This window comes from Gorilla gorilla, chromosome 2 (assembly GCF_029281585.2).
Source record: "Gorilla gorilla gorilla isolate KB3781 chromosome 2, NHGRI_mGorGor1-v2.1_pri, whole genome shotgun sequence".
Taxonomy (NCBI): domain Eukaryota; kingdom Metazoa; phylum Chordata; class Mammalia; order Primates; family Hominidae; genus Gorilla; species Gorilla gorilla.
Genome location: NC_086017.1, coordinates 88,980,730 through 89,003,005, shown reverse-complemented (window position 1 = coordinate 89,003,005; position 22,276 = coordinate 88,980,730). Strand labels below are relative to the sequence as shown.

General features: G+C 35.7%; 1 protein-coding gene across 6 annotated transcripts in view; it reads left to right on the top strand.

Annotated features, from left to right (window-relative positions):
- The window catches only part of ROBO1 (roundabout guidance receptor 1), an 813,755-nt gene that overhangs the window by 451,812 nt on the left and 339,667 nt on the right, over nucleotides 1-22,276 (top strand). For all 6 annotated transcript variants that reach the window (XM_063703935.1, XM_063703932.1, XM_063703934.1 and 3 more), the window contains exon 2: nucleotides 15,021-15,347. In XM_063703935.1, the coding sequence (XP_063560005.1) occupies nucleotides 15,021-15,347 (327 nt within the window). The remainder of the gene's footprint in view (nucleotides 1-15,020; nucleotides 15,348-22,276) is intronic.

Here is a 22,276-nt window from a genome sequence, read left to right as displayed (position 1 = left end):
CTCCCACTCATTCTAACCATGTTGTATGCAGTTCTGCATACACAACTTTCAGATTTGCTTACTGGTTGTTTATGGGCCCCCATGTTAAAAAGCTGGCTAAGAGGTATATAAGTGCATGTGCATTGATTAAGTGCACACAGTGTCACTTGTCATTTGTATTAACTTTGAATCTTTAATAACTAGAAGAAAAGAGAGAGAGAGAGACAGGTACCACTTACTGTTTTTTTTTTTTTTTGAAGGTTTTTTTTTTTTTGGCATTCTTGTATCACCGGCATCTAGTGCAGACCTGGTGCAGCATGGACATTTAGTACATATATTTCGAGTGAATAAATGAATGCAAAAGAGTTAACAAAGGTTCAATTTTATTTTCTCCATATTTTCCCAAAAAATATTTGTTGGTTTTCAGAACTTCTAAAATAAAATATTTTATTATGAAAATAACACCAGAAGATCGTGGATTATTTAGAAACGACACACACTTATAGAGAAGGAAACAAAAACTACACATTTTTCAACAGCCTCTAAGAAATAATGTTAAGATTCTTTTCAGACCTTTCTTCTGTGTCTCTTCTTTTTCTGTCTCTTCTTTTTCTGTCTCTCTTTTTCTCAGTCTGTCTTTTAAGCTAGAATTGTACAACTTTCACCTCTGTTAATTCTTGTGTTTATACCACATGTGATACTGTGTTCACGTTTCAGGTTTCAGTGTCCTCAGAATTAAATTTAAGGAGAGCCTCCAGCCATGAATGGGCCAAGAGCCTTGCATAGCCAATTGCTTACAGGAAGGCCGTGTCTTCAAGACTCCCTTCCCTTGTGGATTTCTGCTTCCCATAAGCAGAATTAAGGCTATTCCTTATTTTATCTTCAGCTCAGAGGTACACTGACTGCCTCCAAGAATGATGCTTGTCTATACCACTAGGTATAAATGCCTATGGCATCACTTAACATTTTCTTCTTCCATTATTATTGATTATTCATTCAACAAATGTTTATTGAGTACCTGCCACATGCTAGGTGCTGTTTCAGGCAATGGGGATGTGGAAATATTTCAGTTATGGTTAATTATTTATTAATTAAACACAGATATTTCAACAAAACTGGTTTTTATGGCTTTTTTCCTTCAAAATTAAGAATTACACCACTCTCAAGATAGTTTAAGTAATAGATTTCCCTTTCAAAGTTGCGTTAAAATACAAAATGATAAATGCATGTAGGCATTATATTATCAATAATAAAATGTTCTTGGAATTAGGAAAATTTGGGGGATTCTAATCTTTTTGCATTAAAAGTTGTATATGTTAATATTTATGGCTTATTTTGTCTATTAGATCAACTAGACATTTGTTTTGGAATGATGAATTATTTACTTACCCCTTTAGAAAATAAAGATTACTAACTACTCATTTAAATATTTACTAAAGTATGTACTATAGGATACTATTTAAGTATTTATGATTACTTAAAATTTAGATTTTACGTTAACATTTGGAATACCTTTCAAATTTCTGTATCTTGTGTGCTAAATGATTAGAAGCTGCCTCTCAGTATCTTACTAGGGTGCCCTTAGGATCTGCAAGAGCTAAAGCCAAGATATAATGAGAAAGATATGAGGAAGATATCAGGAGAGAAAGAATACAATTAGTTTGCTAATGTGTAAAAGGTTTTCTTCAGGAATTCTTACTCATGTCAGAAGTACTGATTGAGTTTTTAAAATGAGTGAAGTTGACAGCATTCCTATAGGGATTTCTCAGTAATCCTTTAAAAGGTTATTTTAAGTATTTTGTTTTCTAAAAGTGTAATTGTTTTTAGACAGTTATCCTTAAAATTGCAATCCCATATGCTATCTTGCAGACATTAGTAACTCACCTAGAATCAAGAGTTATTGAAGTATAACACAAGTATGATTGCCTCATGCAAAAAATTGAAAGCTTTATTTTTAGTACTTTAATTGATTTTAGTTTATTGACTTTTGGCGAATTATATTTGTAATATACAGATTCCATGAAAATCTGATGTAACTCTTTAGACAAAGAACTCATAAATATTACTTTAATTATAATTTTAAAAACCCTCCTATGGTTAAGGAATTTTATTATATTCATACTTGTTTTTACATACTTTGATAGCTTAAAAACATGGTTTTACAATGAGAACGCATGGACACAAAGAGGGGAACCACAGACACTGGGGTTTACCGGAGGGTGAAGGTTGGGAGGAGAGAGAGGTTCAGAAAAAATACATGTCAGGTACCATGCTTATTGCCTTGGTAATGAAATAATCTGTACACCAAACCCCCATGACACACAGTTTACCTATATAACCCCATGACACACAGTTTACCTATATAACCCCATGACACACAGTTTACTTATATAACCCCATGACACACAGTTTACCTATATAACCCCGTGACACACAGTTTACCTATATAACCCCATGACATACAATTTACCTATATAACCCCATGACACACAGTTTACCTGTATAACCCCCATGACACACAGTTTACCTGTATAACCCCCATGACACACAGTTTACCTGTATAACCCCATGACACACAGTTTACCTATATAACCAACCTGCACATGACCCCTGAACATAAAAGTAAAAAAAAAAAAAAAAGTTTTTAAACATGAAAGTAAGATTAACTTCAGAAAAAAGAAATTCTCTCCTTAGAAATTTAAATTGAGAACAAAGTAGTTTTGTTAAGCAAGGTTTATTTTATAAGTTATAAGAGTACTTTTAAGTTGCCACTTCAATAGAGGAATCTGCTCATGTTCTGTATATTGAGGTTATAGTTGGCTCAAATATATAACCATCTGCTATTTCTATATTATAAAGAAAGAAATGAAGTGCAGATTCACATTGATTGTAGTACCATATAATTTGTTCTAATATAAAGAAAACTGAAGATTATAATTAACTATGTTTCCATAGCAATAAAAAAAATCCTGGGACCACCCAAATACTGTTTTTCATGATTGAAAAATATTGTCCAAACTCCTTTGTCAGTGAACATTTCAAAGGTCTGATCGGTTCTAACAGCTGAAATAAGCTACTATATTATATTTTGTTATATTTGTTGTATTATATTCTATTTTCAGACCTAAATGTTTTGGTCCATTAGAATGAGTGTTACGGATGCACAATTACAAACAATCTATACTCTGGCTACCCATAGTATTTTTGTATTTTTAATGAAAAGGAGATGAAAAACAATATGACTATTCACTCAGTAATATTTTAAAAGCACTAGTGTGTCTTTAAAATTTTGAAAGCAATATATTTACTCAGTGGATATATTTGCAATATTTTCCACAAGGAACAGAGATGCTTTATTATAGATGGCTTTAGTTAGTCAGTCTCTGATGCTTCTCAGTAAAACAGTAAGTTGGCTCTGCTAAATGCTCTAGTTTTTTTTTTCTTTTCTGTCTTTTGAAAGATGCTTTGCTGGAATTGTGCCAAAACTTGCCAAGACCTGTATAAGTGGAAAATTATTTTAAGTTGAATGCTCAACTTAAACTAAAGATTTAGCTTTATTTTCAGTGTTTCTTAAAAATCTAGGGAAAATAATTAATTCATCTACAAATTACTAAGAATCCTAATGTAATTCCAGAAAAGAGTTAGGAGGAGAATCTAAAATCAAATAATGGTGCTTATGACAACTTCCAAAATACTTGGTTAATGGTTCCAACTCATGGATCAATGTAATATTATTTTGTGCATTAGAACTTATGCTAACCTGTAAAGTGTAGGTATTATTTTAGCCTCATTTTACATATGGAGAAACTAATATTCAGAGAGTTTAAGCAGTTTATTCAAGTTCAAACAACTAAGAAGTACCAGAGGCTAGATTTGAACCCAGACCATCTGAATCCAGTCTCTAGTTTTAATTACTTTCCCCGCAGGTGTTACAGTAGTTTGTGTCCCTCTACCCTCACGCTGTTTCTTGCTTTGATTCCAGTTTCTTCTACTATTGTCTTCTCTTATATGGCTCTTATTTTTCAATATTATTCTTGTTAATATTTCTGCCTCCCTTGGTAGACTTCAGGCTGTTAAGATCAGGGATTCTATTTCATATTTCTTTGTGCTGCCAATGCTTAACACAATTCATACTACAGTATAGGAATAATATACAGGTAAACAACTAATGGATAGATTGGTGGATGGGAGATTGAGAGAATTTGGACTTTAACACATGCAAATATATTTGTTCCGTATTTTACAGAAAGTAAAATTCTTCAGTTTGCATGTTACTTGAGCATTTTACTAACGGGCAAATAGGAAGAATGAACTCAGCTAGCCAGCTTCAACCTTCCAGTTCCCTTAGTTAAAGCTCAGGATGAAATCCTGCCTGAATTGGTTCAATAGTGACAATTCTCCAGTTATTGCCCTTCTAGCTTCTATGATATTTGGGTCTCATGACAGAAAACCCTCTCCTACTTACTTGTCTATGTATTATTACCAATGGGAGAGGGGAGGCAAAATTGTTTCTAAAATGTAACTTATGCTACTGCCAATCTTTTTCATATATCTGGGGACATAGCCATACGATATTAGATTCTTCAGGAATATTACAAAAACACCAGGCATTCACTCCTGGAATTTCCTTTTGGTCTATTTTGGTAACCATTTTAGATGATAAATTCTACCAATGGCACTCAGTTAATTATTAGGGTTATTCTAAATTTTGACTGGAGAAGTTTTCCTCTAAATAGTGTTTGCTTAGGTAGAAGTTTATAATCAAGAGACATTAGAATAAAATAAAGTAGCTGAGCGAAATGGCATTATGTAGTAATCATGTAGTTATTATAATCCATTCTATTTTCCTTGTATTCATGTACTATGTATAATTTTGGGTGAAAGTACTTAGCTTTTTTTGTAGAGTGTGGACTGTTTTTATGCTTCTTATTTCAACAGTAAGCATGAGTATTTGGAAATGTGTGTAACTTAATAGAGGATATTTAAATCTACTCTGCACAGTGAGTAATTAATGGGTGCTGCCTTCTTATTTTTTAACAAATGTCTTCTTGTAGGATGAAATTCTGACAGGAAAATTACAGGATTAGTGCCCATGATAGGATTTATGTTAATAATTGAAGGCAGTTCTGCTCCTTAAAATGTAAATGGAGCTTAAATAAAAGTGTTAAGCAGCAAGGCTCTTTTAAGAATATAGGTTTGAACCTATATATAAATATATAGATTTTTATATATTATATATATAATTACATCCCTGTCCCCACCTTGGACAGATGTCGCCAAATTCTCTATTAATTGTCTATTAATATTTATGGTGTATCTGTCAGCTACTCACTGAATTTGTTCCTCTTCTGCTTTTACCAGTTTTATAAGAATTTTTATGCTGCAAGATACATTAATATGATATTTGATGGAGACAGATATTTTAATCATTTTAGGTTTTCTAATTTTATACAGCAGAGTATGAAAACAGTTGGATCAAAAGAAAACTACTAATAAAATAAATACTGTTTTTTCTGTCTGTTAAGAAACAGACCTGAAACACAAATAAACAAAACCATAAGATAAATATTAATGTCATGATAGAAAAAAATCATATATATGAATAAAGAATAAAATTATATATATAATTCTTTTAATACATATGTTTATGCTTACCTCAACAGAATAGTAACAAGAGCAGTCTCTTAAATGGTTACTTTCTGTGTTTGTGTAAAAGTGACCTCTCAGAGGGGGAAGCAGTTTACATCCAACTAGGAGTTTGGTTTCCTCTTCATAAATCTCATGTGACTTTGATATATTTCCTTGAAATACTTAGCACTTACGTGTATATCTTTTTCCAGCTGTGGTTGTGTAAATATTTAGATATTTCAGTCACTCATGTTTATATTTTATCTTCCAACTGGGCAGTTGTTGAAGGAATCCTGCCCTGCGCTTTCCCTGATGCTTGTCTTGCCTGAAGTGAGTTCTCAAGATTCTACCAGGATTCTTGCAGAGGGCAGTTGACAGTGTCAGAGAGAGTATCATCCTAGTTCCTTTGTAAAAGCCTCACGTCATCAGTCTGTGTGTTGTTTTTTTTTTTTAACCCCCTCTTCTTTGTAACTATTAGGTTTACCATGTAGAATGTGGTTGAAACCTGGAAGTTGGTTCTGCCAATTGGGATAGAAATTTTGTACCTTATTACATAAAATATGTACAAATTCACATAACTAGAATGATGGTTATCAGATGTTTTATAGGAATGTGGAATTTATGAATGGAGAAAGCTTTTTATGAATAATGAGTCGAATATTATATATATGTACTGTATGTAAATATATAATATTATAAAAAATTGTGACAGAGTGAAGGTAGACACCACTTTTAGGGTGGAAGACTGCAATCACTGATATCTGGGACTTGGAAGCTTTCATCCGCACTCTTATGAGATTTATATATGCTCTTCCATATTTGGCCTTGGTGTAACTCCCTTAAAGTTTTCCTTTAAGAAAGTGAGTCAGAGTTATATATATCTATGATATAGGTTATATATGATATATAACATACATATATATAGGTTTTATATATATTATTTATGATATAGGTTTTCCCTCAAGTATATTGGCAGAAAAAAAGTTGGAAACCAATGATATTGAATTTTAATTGTGCAAACAATTGTGTAGGAATTGAGGTTCTCAGAATATGAAAAACTGATCATGTAAGGATATTTACTCAGCAATGTAAGCTCATATTTGGAGAAGATGGCACAGTACATGGAAAGCTTTATATCTCCATTTATTCATCAGCAGGGTCTCTACTGAGTGAAGTAACTATTGCAGATGGATATTCTGTGCATGGGGAAAGCACAACAGAGTCAACAGATTTGACTGTTTCTTAATGTTTTGTTTTTTTTTAATTTAATATTACATTTATTTATTATTATACTTTAAGTTTTAGGGTACATGTGCACAATATGCAGGTTTGTTACATATGTATACATGTGCCATGTTGGTGTGCTGCACCCATTAACTTGTCATTTAGCAATAGGTATATCTCCTAAAGCTTATCCCTCCCCCCTCCCCCCACCCCATAACAGGCCTCGGTGTGTGATGTTCCCCTTCCTGTGTCCATGTGTTCTCATTGTTCAGTTCCCACCTATGAGTGAGAACATGTGGTGTTTGGTTTTTTCTCCTTGCGATAGTTTGCTGAGAATGGTGGTTTCCAGTATCATCCATGTGCCTACAAAGGACATGAACTCATGATCTTTTATGGTTGCATAGTATTCCATGGTGTTTACGTGCCACATTTTCTTAATCCAGTCTATCATTGTTGGACATTTAGGTTGGTTCCAAGTCTTTGCTATTGTGAATAGTGCCGCTATAAACATACATGTGCATGTGTCTTTATAGCAGCATGATTTATAATCCTTTGGGTATATACCCAGTAATGGGATGGCTGGTTCAAATGGTATTTCTAGTTCTAGATCCCTGAGGAATCGCCACACCGACTTCCACAATGGTTGAACTAGTTTACAGTCCCACTAACAGAGGAAAAGTGTTCCTATTTCTCCACATCCTCTCCAGCACCTGTTGTTTCCTGACTTTTTAATGATCGCCATTCTAACTGGTGTGAGATGGTATCTCATTGTAGTTTTGATTTGCATTTCTCTGATGCCCAGTGATGACGAGCATTTTTTCATGTGATTTTGGCTGCATAAATGTCTTCTTTTGAGAAGTGTGTGTTCATATCCTTTGCCCACTTTTTGATGGGGTTGTTTGTTTTTTTCTTGTAAATTTGTTTGAGTTCATTGTAGATTCTGGATATTAGCCCTTTGTCAGATGCGTAGTTGCGAAAATTTTCTCCCATTCTGTAGGTTGCCTCTTCACTCTGATGGTAGTTTGTTTTGCTGTGCAGAAGCTCTTTAGTTTAATTAGATCCCATTTGTCAATTTTGTCTTTTGTTGCCATTGCTTTTGGTGTTTTAGACATGAAGTCCTTGCCCATGCCTATGTCCTGAATGGTATTGTCTAGGTTTTCTTCTAGGGTTTTTATGGTTTTAGGTCTAATGTTTAAGTCTTTAATCCATCTAGAATTAATTTTTGTATAAGATGTAAGGAACGGATACAGTTTCAGCTTTCTACATATGACTAGCCAGTTTTCCCAGCACCATTTATTAAATAGGGAATCCTTTCCCCATTGCTTGTTTTTCTCAGGGTTGTCAAAGATTGGATAGTTGTAGATATGCGGCATTATTTCTGAGGGCTCTGTTCTGTTCCATTGATCTATATCTCTGTTTTGGTACTAGTACCATGCTGTTTTGGTTACTGTAGCCTTGCAGTATAATTTGAAGTCAGGTAGCGTGATGCCTCCAGCTTTGTTCTTTTGGATTAGGATTGACTTGGCAATGCGGTCTCTTTTTTGGTTCCATATGAACTTTAAAGTAGTTTTTTCCAATTCTGTGAAGAAAGTCATTGGTAGCTTGATGGGGATGGCATTGAATCTATAAATTACCTTGGGCAGTATGGCCATTTTCACGATATTGATTCTTCCTACCCATGAGCATGGAATGTTCTTCCATTTGTTTGTATCCTGTTTTATTTCCTTGAGCAGTGGTTTGTAGTTCTCCTTGAAGAGGTCCTTCACATACCTTGTAAGTTGGATTCCTAGGTATTTTATCCTTTGAAGCAATTGTGAATGGGAGTTCACTCATGATTTGTCTGTTATTGGCGTATAAGAATGCTTGTGATTTTTGTACATTGATTTTGTATCCTGAGACTTTGCTGAAGTTGCTTATCAGCTTGAGATTTTGGGCTGAGACAATGGGGTTTTCTAGATATACAATCATGTCATCTGCAAAGAGGGACAGTATGACTTCCTCTTTTCCTAATTGAATACCCTTTTTTCCTTCTCCTGCCTGATTGCCCTGGCCAGAACTTCCAACACTATGTTGAATAGGAGTGGTGAGAGAGGGCATCCCTGTCTTGTGCCTGTTTTCAAAGAGAACGCTTCCAGTTTTTGCCCATTCAGTATGATGTTGGCTGTGGGTTTGTTATAGATAGCTCTTATTATTTTGAGATTTGTCCCATCAATACCTACTTTATTGAGAGCTTTTAGCATGAAGGGTTGTTGGATTTTGTCAAAGGCCTTTTCTGCATCTTTTGAGATAATCATGTGGTTTTTGTCTTTGGTTCTGTTTATATGCTGGATTACGTTTATTGATTTGCATATGTTGAACCAGCCTTGCATCCCAGGGATGAAGCCCACTTGATCATGGTGGATAAGCTTTTTGATTTGCTGCTGGATTCGGTTTGCCAGTATTTTATTGAGGATTTTTGCATCAATGTTCATCAAGGATGTTGGTCTAAAATTCTCTTTTTTGGTTGTGTCTCTGCCATGCTTTGGTATCAGGATGATGCTGGCCTCATAAAATGAGATAGGGAGGATTCCCTCTTTTTCTGTTGATCGGAATAGTTTAAGAAGGAATGGTAACAGCTCCTCTTTGTACTTCTGGTAGAAGTCGACTGTGAATCCATCTGGTCCTGGACTTTTTTTGGTTGGTAAGCTATTGATTATTGCCTCAATTTCAGAGCCTGTTATTGGTCTATTCAGAGATTCAACTTCTTCCTGGTTTAGTCTTGGGAGGATGTATGTGTTGAGGAATTTATCCATTTCTTCTAGATTTTCTAGTTTATTTGTGTAGAGGTGTTTATAGTATTCTCTGATGGTAGTTTGTGTTTCTGTGGGATTGGTGGTGATATCCCCTTTATCATTTTTTATTGCGTCTATTTGATTCTTCTCTCTTCTTTATTAGTCTTGCTAGCGGTCTATCAATTTTGTTGATCTTTTCAAAAAACCAGCTCCTGGATTCATTAATTTTTTGAAGGGTTTTTTGTGTCTCTATTTCCTTCAGTTCTGCTCTGTTCTTAGTTATTTCTTGCCTTCTGCTAGCTTTTGAATGTGTTTACTCTTGCTTTTCTAGTTCTTTTAATTGTGATGTTAGGGTGTCAATTTTGGATCTTTCCTTCTTTCTCTTGTGGGCATTTAGTGCTATAAATTTCCCTCTACACACTGCTTTGAATGTGTCCCAGAGATTCTGGTATGTTGTGACTTTGTTCTCGTTGGTTTCAAAGAACATCTTTATTTCTGCCTTCGTTTCATTGTTTACCCAGTAGTCATTCAGGAGCAGGTATTTCAGTTTCCATGTAGTTGAGCGGTTTTGAGTGAGTTTCTTAATCCTGAGTTCTAGTTTGATTGCACTGTGGTCTGAGAGACAGTTTGTTATAATTTCTGTTCTTTTACATTTGCTGAGGAGTGCTTTACTTCCAAGAATGTGGTCAATTTTGGAGTAGGTGTGGTGTGGTGCTGAAAAGAATGTGTATTCTGTTGATTTGGGGTGGAGAGTTCCGTAGATGTCTATTAGATCTGCTTGGTGCAGAGCTGAGTTCAGTTCCTGGGTATCCTGGTTAACTTTCTGTCTCGTTGATCTGTCTAATGTTGATAGTGGGGTGTTAAAATCTCCCATTATTATTGTGTGGGAGTCTAAGTCTCTTTGTAGGTCACTAAGGTCTTGCTTTATGAATCTGGGTGCTCCTGTATTGGGTGCATATATATTTAGGATAGTTAGCTCTTCTTGTTGAATTGATCCCTTTACCATTATGTAATAGCCTTCTTTGTCTCTTTTGATCTTTGTTGGTTTAAAGTCTGTTTTATCAGAGACGAGGATTGCAAACCCTGCCTTTTTTGTTTTCCATTTGCTTGGTAGATCTTCCTCCATCCCTTTATTTTGAGCCTATGTGTGTCTCTGCACGTGAGATGGGTCTCCTGAATACAGCACACTGATGGGTCTTGACTCTTTATCCAATTTGCCAGTCTGTGTCTTTTAATTGGAGCATTTAGCCCATTTACATTTAAAGTTAATATTGTTATGTGCGAATTTGATCCTGTCATTATGATGTTGGCTGGTTATTTTGCTCGTTAGTTGATGCAGTTTCTTCATAGCCTTGATGGTCTTTACAATTTGGCATGTTTTTGCAGTGGCTGTTACCAGTTGTTCCTTTCCACATTTAGTGCTTCCTTCAGGAGCTCTTTTAGGGCAGGCCTGGTGGTGACAAAATCTCTCAGCATTTGCTTGCCTGTAAAGTATTTTATTTCTCCTTCACTTATGAAGCTTAGTTTGGCTGGATATGAAATTCTGGGTTGAAAATTCTTTTCTTTAAGAATGTTGAATATTGGTCCCCACTCTCCTCTAGCTTGTAGAGTTTCTGCCAAGAGATTAGCTGTTAGTCTGATGGGCTTCCCTTTGTGGGTAACCCGACCTTTCTCCCTGGCTGCCCTTAACATTTTTTCCTTCATTTCAACTTTGGTGAATCTGACAATTATGTGTCTTGGAGTTGCTCTTCTCGAGGAGTATCTTTGTGGCGTTCTCTGTATTTCCTGAATTTGAATGTTGGCCTGCCTTGCTTGATTGGGGAAGTCCTTCTGGATAATATCCTGCAGTGTTTTCCAACTTGGTTCCATTCTCCCCATCACTTTCAGGTACACCAATCAGAAATAGATTTGGTCTTTTCACATAGTCCCATATTTCTTGGAGGCTTTGTTCATTTCTTTTTATTTTTTTTCTCTAAACTTCTCTTCTCGCTTCATTTCATTTGTTTCGCCTTCCATCACTGATACCCTTTCTTCCAGTTGATTGCATCGGCTATGGAGGCTTCTGCAGTTGTCACATAGCTCTCGTGCCTTGGTTTTCAGCTCCATCAGGTCCTTTAAGGACTTCTCTGTATTGGTTATTCTAGTTATGTGTTCGTCTAATATTTTTTCAAAGCTTTTAACTTCTTTGCCATGGGTTCGAATTTTCTCCTGTAGCTCAGAGTAGTTTGATCGTCTGAAGCCTTCTTCTCTCAATTTGTCAAAGTCATTCTCCATCCAGTTTTGTTCCGTTGCTGGTGAGGAGCTGCGTTCCTTTGGAGGAGAAGAGGCGCTCTGATTTTTAGAGTTTCCAGTTGTTCTGCCCTGTTTTTTTCCCATCTTTGTGGTTTTATCTACCTTTGGTCTTTGATGATGGTGACGTACAGATGGGTTTTTGGTGTGGATGTCCTTTCTGTTTATTAGTTTTCCTTCTAACAGACTGGACCCTCAGCTGCAGGTCTGTTGGAGTTTGCCAGAGGTCCACTCCAGACCCTGTTTGCCTGGGTGTCAGCAGCGGTGGCTGCGGAACAGCATATATTGGTGAACTGCAAATGCTGCTGTCTGATCGTTCCTCTGGAAGTTTTGTCTCAGAGGAGTACCCGGCCGTGTGAGGTGTCAGTCCGCCCCTACTGGGGGGTGCCTCCCAGTTAGGCTACTCGGGGGTCAGGGACCCACTTGAGGAGGCAGTCTGCCCATTCTCAGATCTCAAGCTGCATGCTGGGAGAACCACTACTCTCTTCAAAGCTGTCAGAGAGGGATATTTAAATCTGCAGAGGTTACTGCTGTCTTTTTGTTTGTCTGTGCCCTGACCCAAGAGGTGGAGCCTACGGAGGCAGGCAGGCCTCCTTGAGCTGTGGTGGGCTCCACCCAGTTCGAGCTTCCTGGTAGCTTTGTCTACCTAATCAAACAACTAACTCAGCAATGGTGGGCACCCCTCCCCAAGCCTCACTGCCGCCTTGCAGTTTAATCTGGGACTGCTGTGCTAGCAATGAGCGAGACTCCCTGGGTGTAGGACCCTGTGAGCCATGTGCGGGATATAATCTCCTGGTGTGCCGTTTTTTAAGTCCGTTGGAAAAGCGCAGTATTAGCATGGGAGTGACCTGATTTTCCAGGTGCCATCTGTCACCCCTTTCTTTGACTAGGAATGGGAATTCCCTGACCCCTTGCGCTTCCCGGGTGAGGCGATGCCTCTCCCTGGTTTGACTCACACACGGTGCGCTGCACCCACTGTCCTGCATCTACTGTCTGGCACTCCCCAGTGAGATGAACCCGGTACCTCCATTGGAAATGCAGAAATCACCGGTGTTCTGCGTCCCTCCCCCTGGGAGCTGTAGACCGGAGCTGTTCCTATTCGGCCATCTTGGCTCCTCCCTCCACATTTATTTTCTTCTGTCCCCAAAGAACTCTTTAATCTGTTCTGGAGGCTGAAATCTGAGATCAGGGTGCAGGCATGGCTGGTTTCTGATGAGGGCTCACTTTCTGGCTTATAGATGGCCGCCTTTTGTGTCCTCACATGGCAGAGAGAGAAAAAGAGAGCAGGAGAGCTCTTGGTGTCTTTATCATCTATATTTTAAAAGTAAGCAATCAAAGTGCAAAGTGAACACCTCCAGTGTTGAAAGCAAGTGTGAACAAAGCATGTTTCTCTATGGATTTTAACTAATTAACCATAGCAGTATTTATGGAATAGTTGGAAAGAGCAAGGACTTTGAATCTGACTAGGATTGAATTCCAACACTGCCACTTCACAGCTGAATGACAGCTGAGAGTCTCAGTTCCCCCATATGGACACAGATATAACAACCCACACTTCATAAAGATGTTGTTGTAATAAAGAAGATGGTGGATAATTAGTAGTGGTTTTCTTTTCTATTCCTTTTCTTCCTGCTTAGACTTTATAACAAATAATAATTCATTATACTTTTTTAATAAAGATGATGATTACCATTTATGGTTTTTATTATTAAAGTTAACCAATCACTCATAAATCATCACTCCGAAATTGGAAGATCTTTTTCCTGAAGGTTATACATTATGAGAAATGTGAGATTTCTATATTTTGTTATAACCTCCAAGGGTATTGGCTTAATAGTCAAGTAATAGGTTTTTTGCTGATCCTATTCATTCTCCTCAAATTATTAAATGCTTGATAGTGTATATTTTCTCTTGAAATATGTTTCTTAGAAGCAAAGTTCAGTGGGATATTCTGCAAAAAATAAAAATAAAAAAGAGTTCAGTGGCCAAATAAGTTGGGAAATGCTACATATTATACCCCTCTTCTTGTACATCATAGTATGCATTAGCAGACTAATCACCCAGAGAACTGCAACTCTTCCTTGAAGCAATGCCTAGTAACAATCTGAAGAAAGAATATTCCATAGAGCCTTTTGAGAAATTTAGCGTTTAATAATATGGAAAACATTTTTATTGCTGAGACATTTACTGAATTGTTGTGTACAAACATCATGGTAAAAACTTAGTCCTGAGTTCCATTCCCAAAGCCATACTGGTTGTGGTTTCACTATAGGGGACTGCAAATCAGGGACAGAGTGAACTCTCAGCAACACTGCACTTTAGTGGCGCCTGGGTGACATCCAGATTCTGTAATTGGTCATTACTTCCTGTACATCATCTCTCTAGACTTAAAAACAAAACAAAACAAAACAAAAACCTTTCTTTGTTTTTTTTGAGACTGAGTCTCTCTCTGTCGCCCAGGCTGGAGTGCAGTGGCGCGATCTCGGCTCACTGCAAGCTCCGCCTCCCGGGTTCACGCCATTCTCCTGCCTCAGCCTCCCGAGTAGCTGGGACTTCAGGTGTCCGCCACCACGCCCGGCTAATTTTTTTTTTTTTTTTTTTTTTTTTTAGTAGAGACGGGGTTTCACCTTGTTAGCCAGGATGGTCTCGATCTCCTGACCTCGTGATCCGCCCGCCTCGGCCCCCCAAAGTGCTGGGATTACAGGCGTGAGCCCCCGCGCCGGGCCGCATATGTTTTGTTGGTGTTGACTGATGTTCGTTAAAAAGGAGGTTCCAGGGAACCGTGCCATTATTTGTAATAAACACATTCCTCTGCAGAAATGGACACATGCATGGTATAAACACACAATGTAATGGGTTCTGAAAGGACCTGGGGATGAGGTATTTGAGGACAGGATTTGCACAGGCAATGTGTAAGCGAGAGAAGTTTCTGAGTGGAGACTCAAAAGGATTCAAGAATTGGAAGGTGTAGTCAAGGCGGACACCAGAAAGATTGTTAGTAAATAGGGTAGGAAGGCTAGGCCAATGTTATGCAGTGTTTAAATAGTAATGGTTAAGCCAATGCTTTAAAAATAAGCGATTAACTGTTTTCAAGTGATATATGAAGATATTTTGTGAATTCTTCTGCAGGCTCCCGTCTTCGTCAGGAAGATTTTCCACCTCGCATTGTTGAACACCCTTCAGACCTGATTGTCTCAAAAGGAGAACCTGCAACTTTGAACTGCAAAGCTGAGGGCCGCCCCACACCCACTATTGAATGGTACAAAGGGGGAGAGAGAGTGGAGACAGACAAAGATGACCCTCGCTCACACCGAATGTTGCTGCCGAGTGGATCTTTATTTTTCTTACGTATAGTACATGGACGGAAAAGTAGACCTGATGAAGGAATCTATGTCTGTGTAGCAAGGAATTACCTTGGAGAGGCTGTGAGCCACAATGCATCGCTGGAAGTAGCCAGTAAGTAAACTGGGCGCTCTGTGTTTGGCAGGGGGAGTGGCAGAGTGGCGTCATTTGTTTGATCATGGCAATGAAAAGTCGAATTTGTATCTCAGGCCTTACCTGAGGATAATCTCTAGCTTTGTATGTGAATACAATCTACTATTTCGGTTTTCTGTATTTCTCATCCTAACTTGTTATTCTAGCTAAATTGGGATTTACACACAGTTGGTTAATGATTTGACTTTTGATTGGGAGTGATTTTCTGTTGGAAAGTTTTATTAAAATTGTTCTATCCCCTCCTTTGTTACTTTTAAAGATATTGAATAGGGAACCATGTGCTGCCTATAGTTCAGCTACTTGAGACACTGAGGCAAGAGAATTGCTTGAGCCCAGGGGTTCTGGGCTGTACTGCACCATGCCCATTTGGTGTCCAAACTAAGTTTGGTGTCAGTACGGTGACCTCCTGAGAATGGGGAACCACCAGGTTGGCCTAAAGAGGAGTGAACAGGATCAGGTCAGAAATGCAGCAGATCAAAACTCCCATGCTGATCAGTAGTGGGATCATGCCTGTGAATAGCCAAAAAATACACACACACACACACACACACACACACACACACACACACACTCTGTCTCTCTCTCTCTCTCTCTCTCTCATCCATAGCTACATATGAGAATTTGTCTATAAATAAGATAGTGTGGGATTTAAAAATTTGTCTTCATTAAGAAAAATACCTTCAACTGGCAGTTTAAGTTAGGGTTTTAAACCATTTCTAATTCTTAGAAATATATTTCTATTAAAGCTATATCAAAAAAGTATACATATATGCCTTATATTTTATTTGCTTGGCTACTGTGGGGTGCCTTTGGAAGAAAACAGGTGTATGTTATCCTCAAGTAGTTGATGGTTCAGTTTATTTACACTAGCACCAAATACAGCTCATTTGAAATTACCCTCCAGAAGGATTTATTGACTAACCATTAAACTATTGTATCTATAGGCTAGATTTGTATTGCAGTTGAATGAGAATTGGGCTTCTTTTATTTTCTATCTACATTCAAGGAGTAGCCAAAATGATTCATCCCCTTGAAAGGATCCTGCTGTATATAATATGACAAAAATTGAGAATTGCATAGGGATTGGAGAGACAAATGAAATTTAGATAAAATTCACTTTATATATAATTCTCTATAAAACTATATACATAACCATGTATATATTTATATATGATGTTTTTCCAAGATAATTGATATGTTAATATATGTTCAAAATTTTAATTATATAATTAGTTTTCATAGTCTTCAAAATTCAACTATAACTTAAATAAGCATAAAATTATACATTGATATAATTATAAAATTATAAATGTAGAAAGGGATTTAGAGACAGATTATTCCAACTCAATCATATTATTAACGTGAAATCAGCCCTAGAGAATGTAAATGACTTGATCACTCTCCCAGAGCCTCATATTACTTAAGACAGAATGCCAAAAATTTCTGATATGAGCGTAAAATATAATTAGATACAATAAAAATTAAAGTAACATTTTAAACTATGTTAAAACTAGCTATTCATTTTTAAAATATTTCTTTGAAGTTCTGCAATCCAGTTTATATTTGCCTATTCACAGTTAACTAACAATGAACTTATGACCTTACTCTTATTGTCTTGATTCTCAGTAAAGGTCTCAGAACTAAATTAGTGAGGTGAATGACAGCTGTCATCATAACAGAAGGCTAGTTTGCTTTTTTTTTATTTTTTAAGGCCAGCTTGAATGTAGCCCATGCAAAATAAGTTTAAATGTTCGACCTATTTATAAAAGAATGTATAGTCCTCCCTCAGGATTCATGGGCGATTGGTTACAGGACTGCTGTATATACAAATACCCATGGATGCTCAAGTTCCTTATATATGATGTAGTATTTACACATAACCTATGCACACCCTCCCCCATATACTTACAAATATGTCTAGATTATGTACAATAGCTCATATAGTAATTGTTGCTATACCGTATTGTCTAGGGGATAATCGCAAGGGAAAAAAAGACCATACATATTCAGTATAGATACTATCATTTTTTCCCCCTAATATTTTCCATCTGTGATTGGTTGATTCCACAGTTGCAGAGCCCATGAATATAGAGGACCAACTGCATGTTTTGATAAAGTCATATTTCAAAAGTTATGATATTACTATCAAGTTATGATATTAAACTATCACCCCCAAGTAAAAACATTAACGAAAAGTGTCTTGAGGCAACACAGGTTTCATAGCGCAGTTGTTGGTAATGCTTTCAAAACATTTTCATGTGTTTTATTTGCCTTTAAACCAAGTTTTACAGGTGTAACAACAACTGTATTTCTTGGTTCCTAACAATTGTCAACCTCTCAAACATTGAAAAAAAATTAATATAGAATGCCATTTAAAACTTTTATTTCTTTATAGAAATAATATTTTTGTCTATTGTGCCTTAAATATTTATTTAAGTTGAAGTAATGCACCAAAGTTATTCTATTTATCAGTTATTTGGGGGATTATTTATTTTTATTTTCATTTATATCCCAGTTATAACAAGGGTAGACCTCAGTGCAGATATTGGTTAATGTTTTGCTGCTGTTCTTTGCTGTGTAGTTAAAAACTGTAAACCTTTTTCTCAAAAACAGTATTGATGCAGTTAAAGTTATCTCACACAATTATAAAGTCAAAAAATTGGAATGCTAAGAAATGTATAGTAGTTTTTATCTCTAACATTTTTACTTGTAATTATTTGAAGTTTGATTTTATAAAAGAAAACAATTTTTATGCACAAATGTGATTTTAAAATTTATTTTTCATTGATTATTTTTCTTTGCAAACCAATAATCATGTCTTGATAATATGAAATTATTTAATTTAGAATACTTTGCTGTTTTTAAGACATAAAAACTCACTATTTGTCTAATTCAGTTTCAAACCCAACTTTCTAAGAAGGTCTTACAAGTTGTATTTTCTTGCTTGTTTTGGATTAGCTCTATTTAAAAGTTTATTAGGAAAATATTTTGTGAGTTTATTCTCCTGTAACCAATATCACCAATGATTAAACTTAGAACTCCATGTTATGCCTGTCACAAATTGATAACACAGATCTTTGACACAACTTATATTTAATACGTAATTTGATCTTGGATAATTACACTGAAGTTTAAAGAAAGTTAATTTGAACCTTGACCCTCATGTTTTCCATTGTAGAACATGGCTCTCTACATCATCTGCTAAGCAGTATACAGTCAGCATATGGCTATTTGTTTCCATTTAAGCTGTTTTCTCCTGAGGAAGAAAAATTCCCTCCAGACTAGGCAGACATCTGCTGGCTATCTTAGCAGCAAAACCATAGAAGAACTATTTTTCCTAAAAGTGTATATGTATTTTGCTAATTAATTAAAGATTATGTCTTTTGTAGATTTTACTAACTGGAGTGCTTTTTAATAGTAATTGCTTTGAACTAAAGTGTATGCATTTTGAAGGAATATTTTCTCGCTGCTTTCAATATATTATGTTCTTTCATTGTTATTATTAGTAACTTACGCTTCTTAAAGTGACTTAGAATTCAAATTATACAGTTTTCCTCATGTGGGTAAAATGAGAACATGAACTGACCATGTATGCTGAGTAGCCACGTGTTTACCTAGGTACGATAGAATGTATTTCCAAAATCTAGTCCATGGAAGATGGAAGGATTACTCCTAGGGGTAAAATGATTCAGATGAGATGAAGTGGAGTGGAAATAGAATATGTTATTATAAAATATTGTTTGATTGATTGGTGTGTGTATCATCAGAAAGATTCAGAGAAGGAAAGATTTGTTCGATATAAAAGAGCAGATCAGTGATAGAATGAAGACTGGAAATTGGGTCCCCCCCATTTTGAGCTTAGAATAGATGAGAATCCCTGAGTTCTGAGATATCAGCACCGTAGCTTAGAACTAACTCCTTCACAGAAGTAGATGGTCTTTGGTGAGGGCGGAAAAGCCATATATAAATATATGTATGTGAAAATACATGCGTATATGTATATATCTTTACTGGACAGACTTTTTATGTTTGAAATTGAACTAACTTTATATTGCATCTTTTAAAATATTCCTTGTTTCCTCTACTTTTGTCTTTTAAAAAAAGTACCATTTAAAAATGCTTTGATCAGATTCTAAAACATTTTTATATATCTTATTTTTATTTTCAGTATTCAAAGAATACTGTTAAAGGGTGGTTTAGTTTCAATTTTTAAACACCATTTTACTCTTTTGTACACGTATACTCTAAAATGTACTGGCTCTTCATTCCAAAAATGATTCATGATTAAATGAAATAATGCATGTAAAATATATAACACAGTTACTAGCACATGGTTATAATTCATAAGTCTCAATTGTTGTTGCTATTGCTTTCACTACCTTTTTCTCTTTACTTCCATTATGGTTAGACACTGGAGAACTGAAAGATTATTTAAACAAACCCTCTTATCTAAAGGGGACTTGGACAGTTCTGATTTCAAAAATGAGATCAGTTCTTACTTTATTTTGAATTTGAAGATATATTTGCTAAGATACTTAAATTTAAATAAAATGCTTCATTAATTAAATTTATTTAAATTAATTTCTGATTAAGTAAACAATATACTGGAAATACTAAATTCCATCTTGAAATTGATCATGTGGGAAGTTGACGCTTTGGATCCTCATTGGTGATGCAGGACATGCAAATAATCTTGAGTCCACTCAGTTTTGTTTCAGGAACAAATTTATTTTTTTAACTTTCATATTCAAATTTTCTTTTTCAATTTATATTTGTCCACTTAAGTAAAGAAGCCATATTGCTAAGTTCCATGACATGATTATGTTTATTGAAGACTTTTTTGCTATCACTCAGAATATGTTCTTCTGTCATTGCCTTGCATAACAATATATTTGGATTTTTATTAGTAGTTATTTTATCATCTTTAATGACCAAAAAATAAAAATCAGAAAATAATGACATCTCAATGATGTCAGTAAGTAGTGAGTCCATCAGTCCACCTGTTGCATCCAAATATCAGGTTTAAATTGTTTCATAAGTGAGGTATAGGCACATTATCTCTTGAAGTAAATATAGCATGTATTCTGTATTTGATGGGAAAAAAGCAGAAGTATTTGGATATACATTAAGAGAAAAGACACTTGTCATTTTCTTTTGAAAGCACATAAAATTCTCTTTATGTTTTTAGATTTTGCTTTCCAAAGAGTAGTTAATATGAAATATCAAAATAGAAACTTATATTTCATAAGCCATATGAGAGATTTCAGGGCTAATGGGCAGAAAGAGAAGATTTGAGTTTCAATGGGCATTTCAGCAGAAAAGGACAGTTTGCTGACCATTTCAGTATGAGTGTTAGAGAACATGGCTGTGTCAGAGAATGTAATATTCCTTCTAGCAATAAATAACCTCAGGTTATAGTCTATCTTAAAACTATGCTTAGTTAAACAGATTATAGGCTCACATATCTGTTTAGTTAGCTTCTTCTTTTTCTGCTTAATCTCACAGAAGTGTGTATTAATCCTTAGCAACTTTCTAGAAAGATCTTAGAGTGGGAGTACTTTACACAATTTCCTTTTTTATTATCCATCACAGGTCAACTAAGATGATTTATAAGCTTACAAAAATCATTTTTATAAAAAAATTCTAAAATTATATTTTACATTCTGATTGCAGAAGTAATATATGCTAATTATAGAACACTTTTAAAATACATACATGCATTTGCAATCCCGCTATCCAGAGATAACTACTATTGAACTTTGGGTGTGTATCCGTCTAGTCTTTTTTTCCTGCACATTATGTACAGAACGATCCTATAAGCAGGTATTTCATATGTATTTTCTTATTTTCTATGGAAAGCTATTTACTGTTCAATAATATTTACTCTTTTCTTAGGTGGCCAAAAAAGGCATTAGGTATGTTGGAATACATAGTCAGCTATGTCATAAAGACTAAATGGAAAAGTTTGACTCTCTAGATTGGATGCTACAAAACAGCTGCTGTCAATATAACTGTGTTCAGTATTACTAGATACACTATCCTGGAACAGATTCAATCTGGTAATCTTGGGGTTAAGGGTGATGTATTTTATTACCAGTCTCATGAGCTACTCCTTTTACTTTCTTGAAAAGTAGCTGATATTCATACATGCTGAAAAGTGCTAAGATGAGTATTTCAACACTAGTTGATACTTAGATATAAAGCCTCTTGAGACATCCAGAATATCAATTCAGTATTTGGTTATTTATGGGAAATTCTTGGCAGTGTCTCCTTGTATCAACAGTACTGTCTTTAAAAACTAATAAAATGAGAAGGTGCATCTGGTTATCTCTGAAGCCTTATCATCAGATCACTCTTTTTAATCCTCCTAATTTGCTTATTATTTAAATGCTAGAAATCTTTCTCATATTCATAGACTAACTTGAGAATCATTTGTATTTAAAGGTTTTGGTTCACAAGTTTAATTTAAACCTTAGTATAATTAATTTTAATTAATACCGTAGAGTTTAACTGAAGCGCTCAGTACTTACCAGTTTAAACTTTTTTTTATTTTTGAGACAGGGTCTCACTCTGTCACCCAGGATGGTGTGCAGTGGCACAGTCACCCTCACTGTAGACTCAACTTCCGGGGCTCAAGCAATCCTCCTAACTCAGACTTCTGAGTAGCTGGGACTAAAGTGTGTGCCACTACACCAGGCTATTTGTTTTGTTTTGTTTTTACTTTTTGTGGAGACAGGATCTCTCTGTATTGCCCAGGCTGGTCTCAAACTCCTGGTCTCAAATGATCTCCCTTCCTTGGCCTCCCAAAGTGCTGTGATTATAGGCATAAGCCACTGTACCTGGACAATTTAAACCTTTTAAAATCTATACTTGCTGTACCATAGATTTGT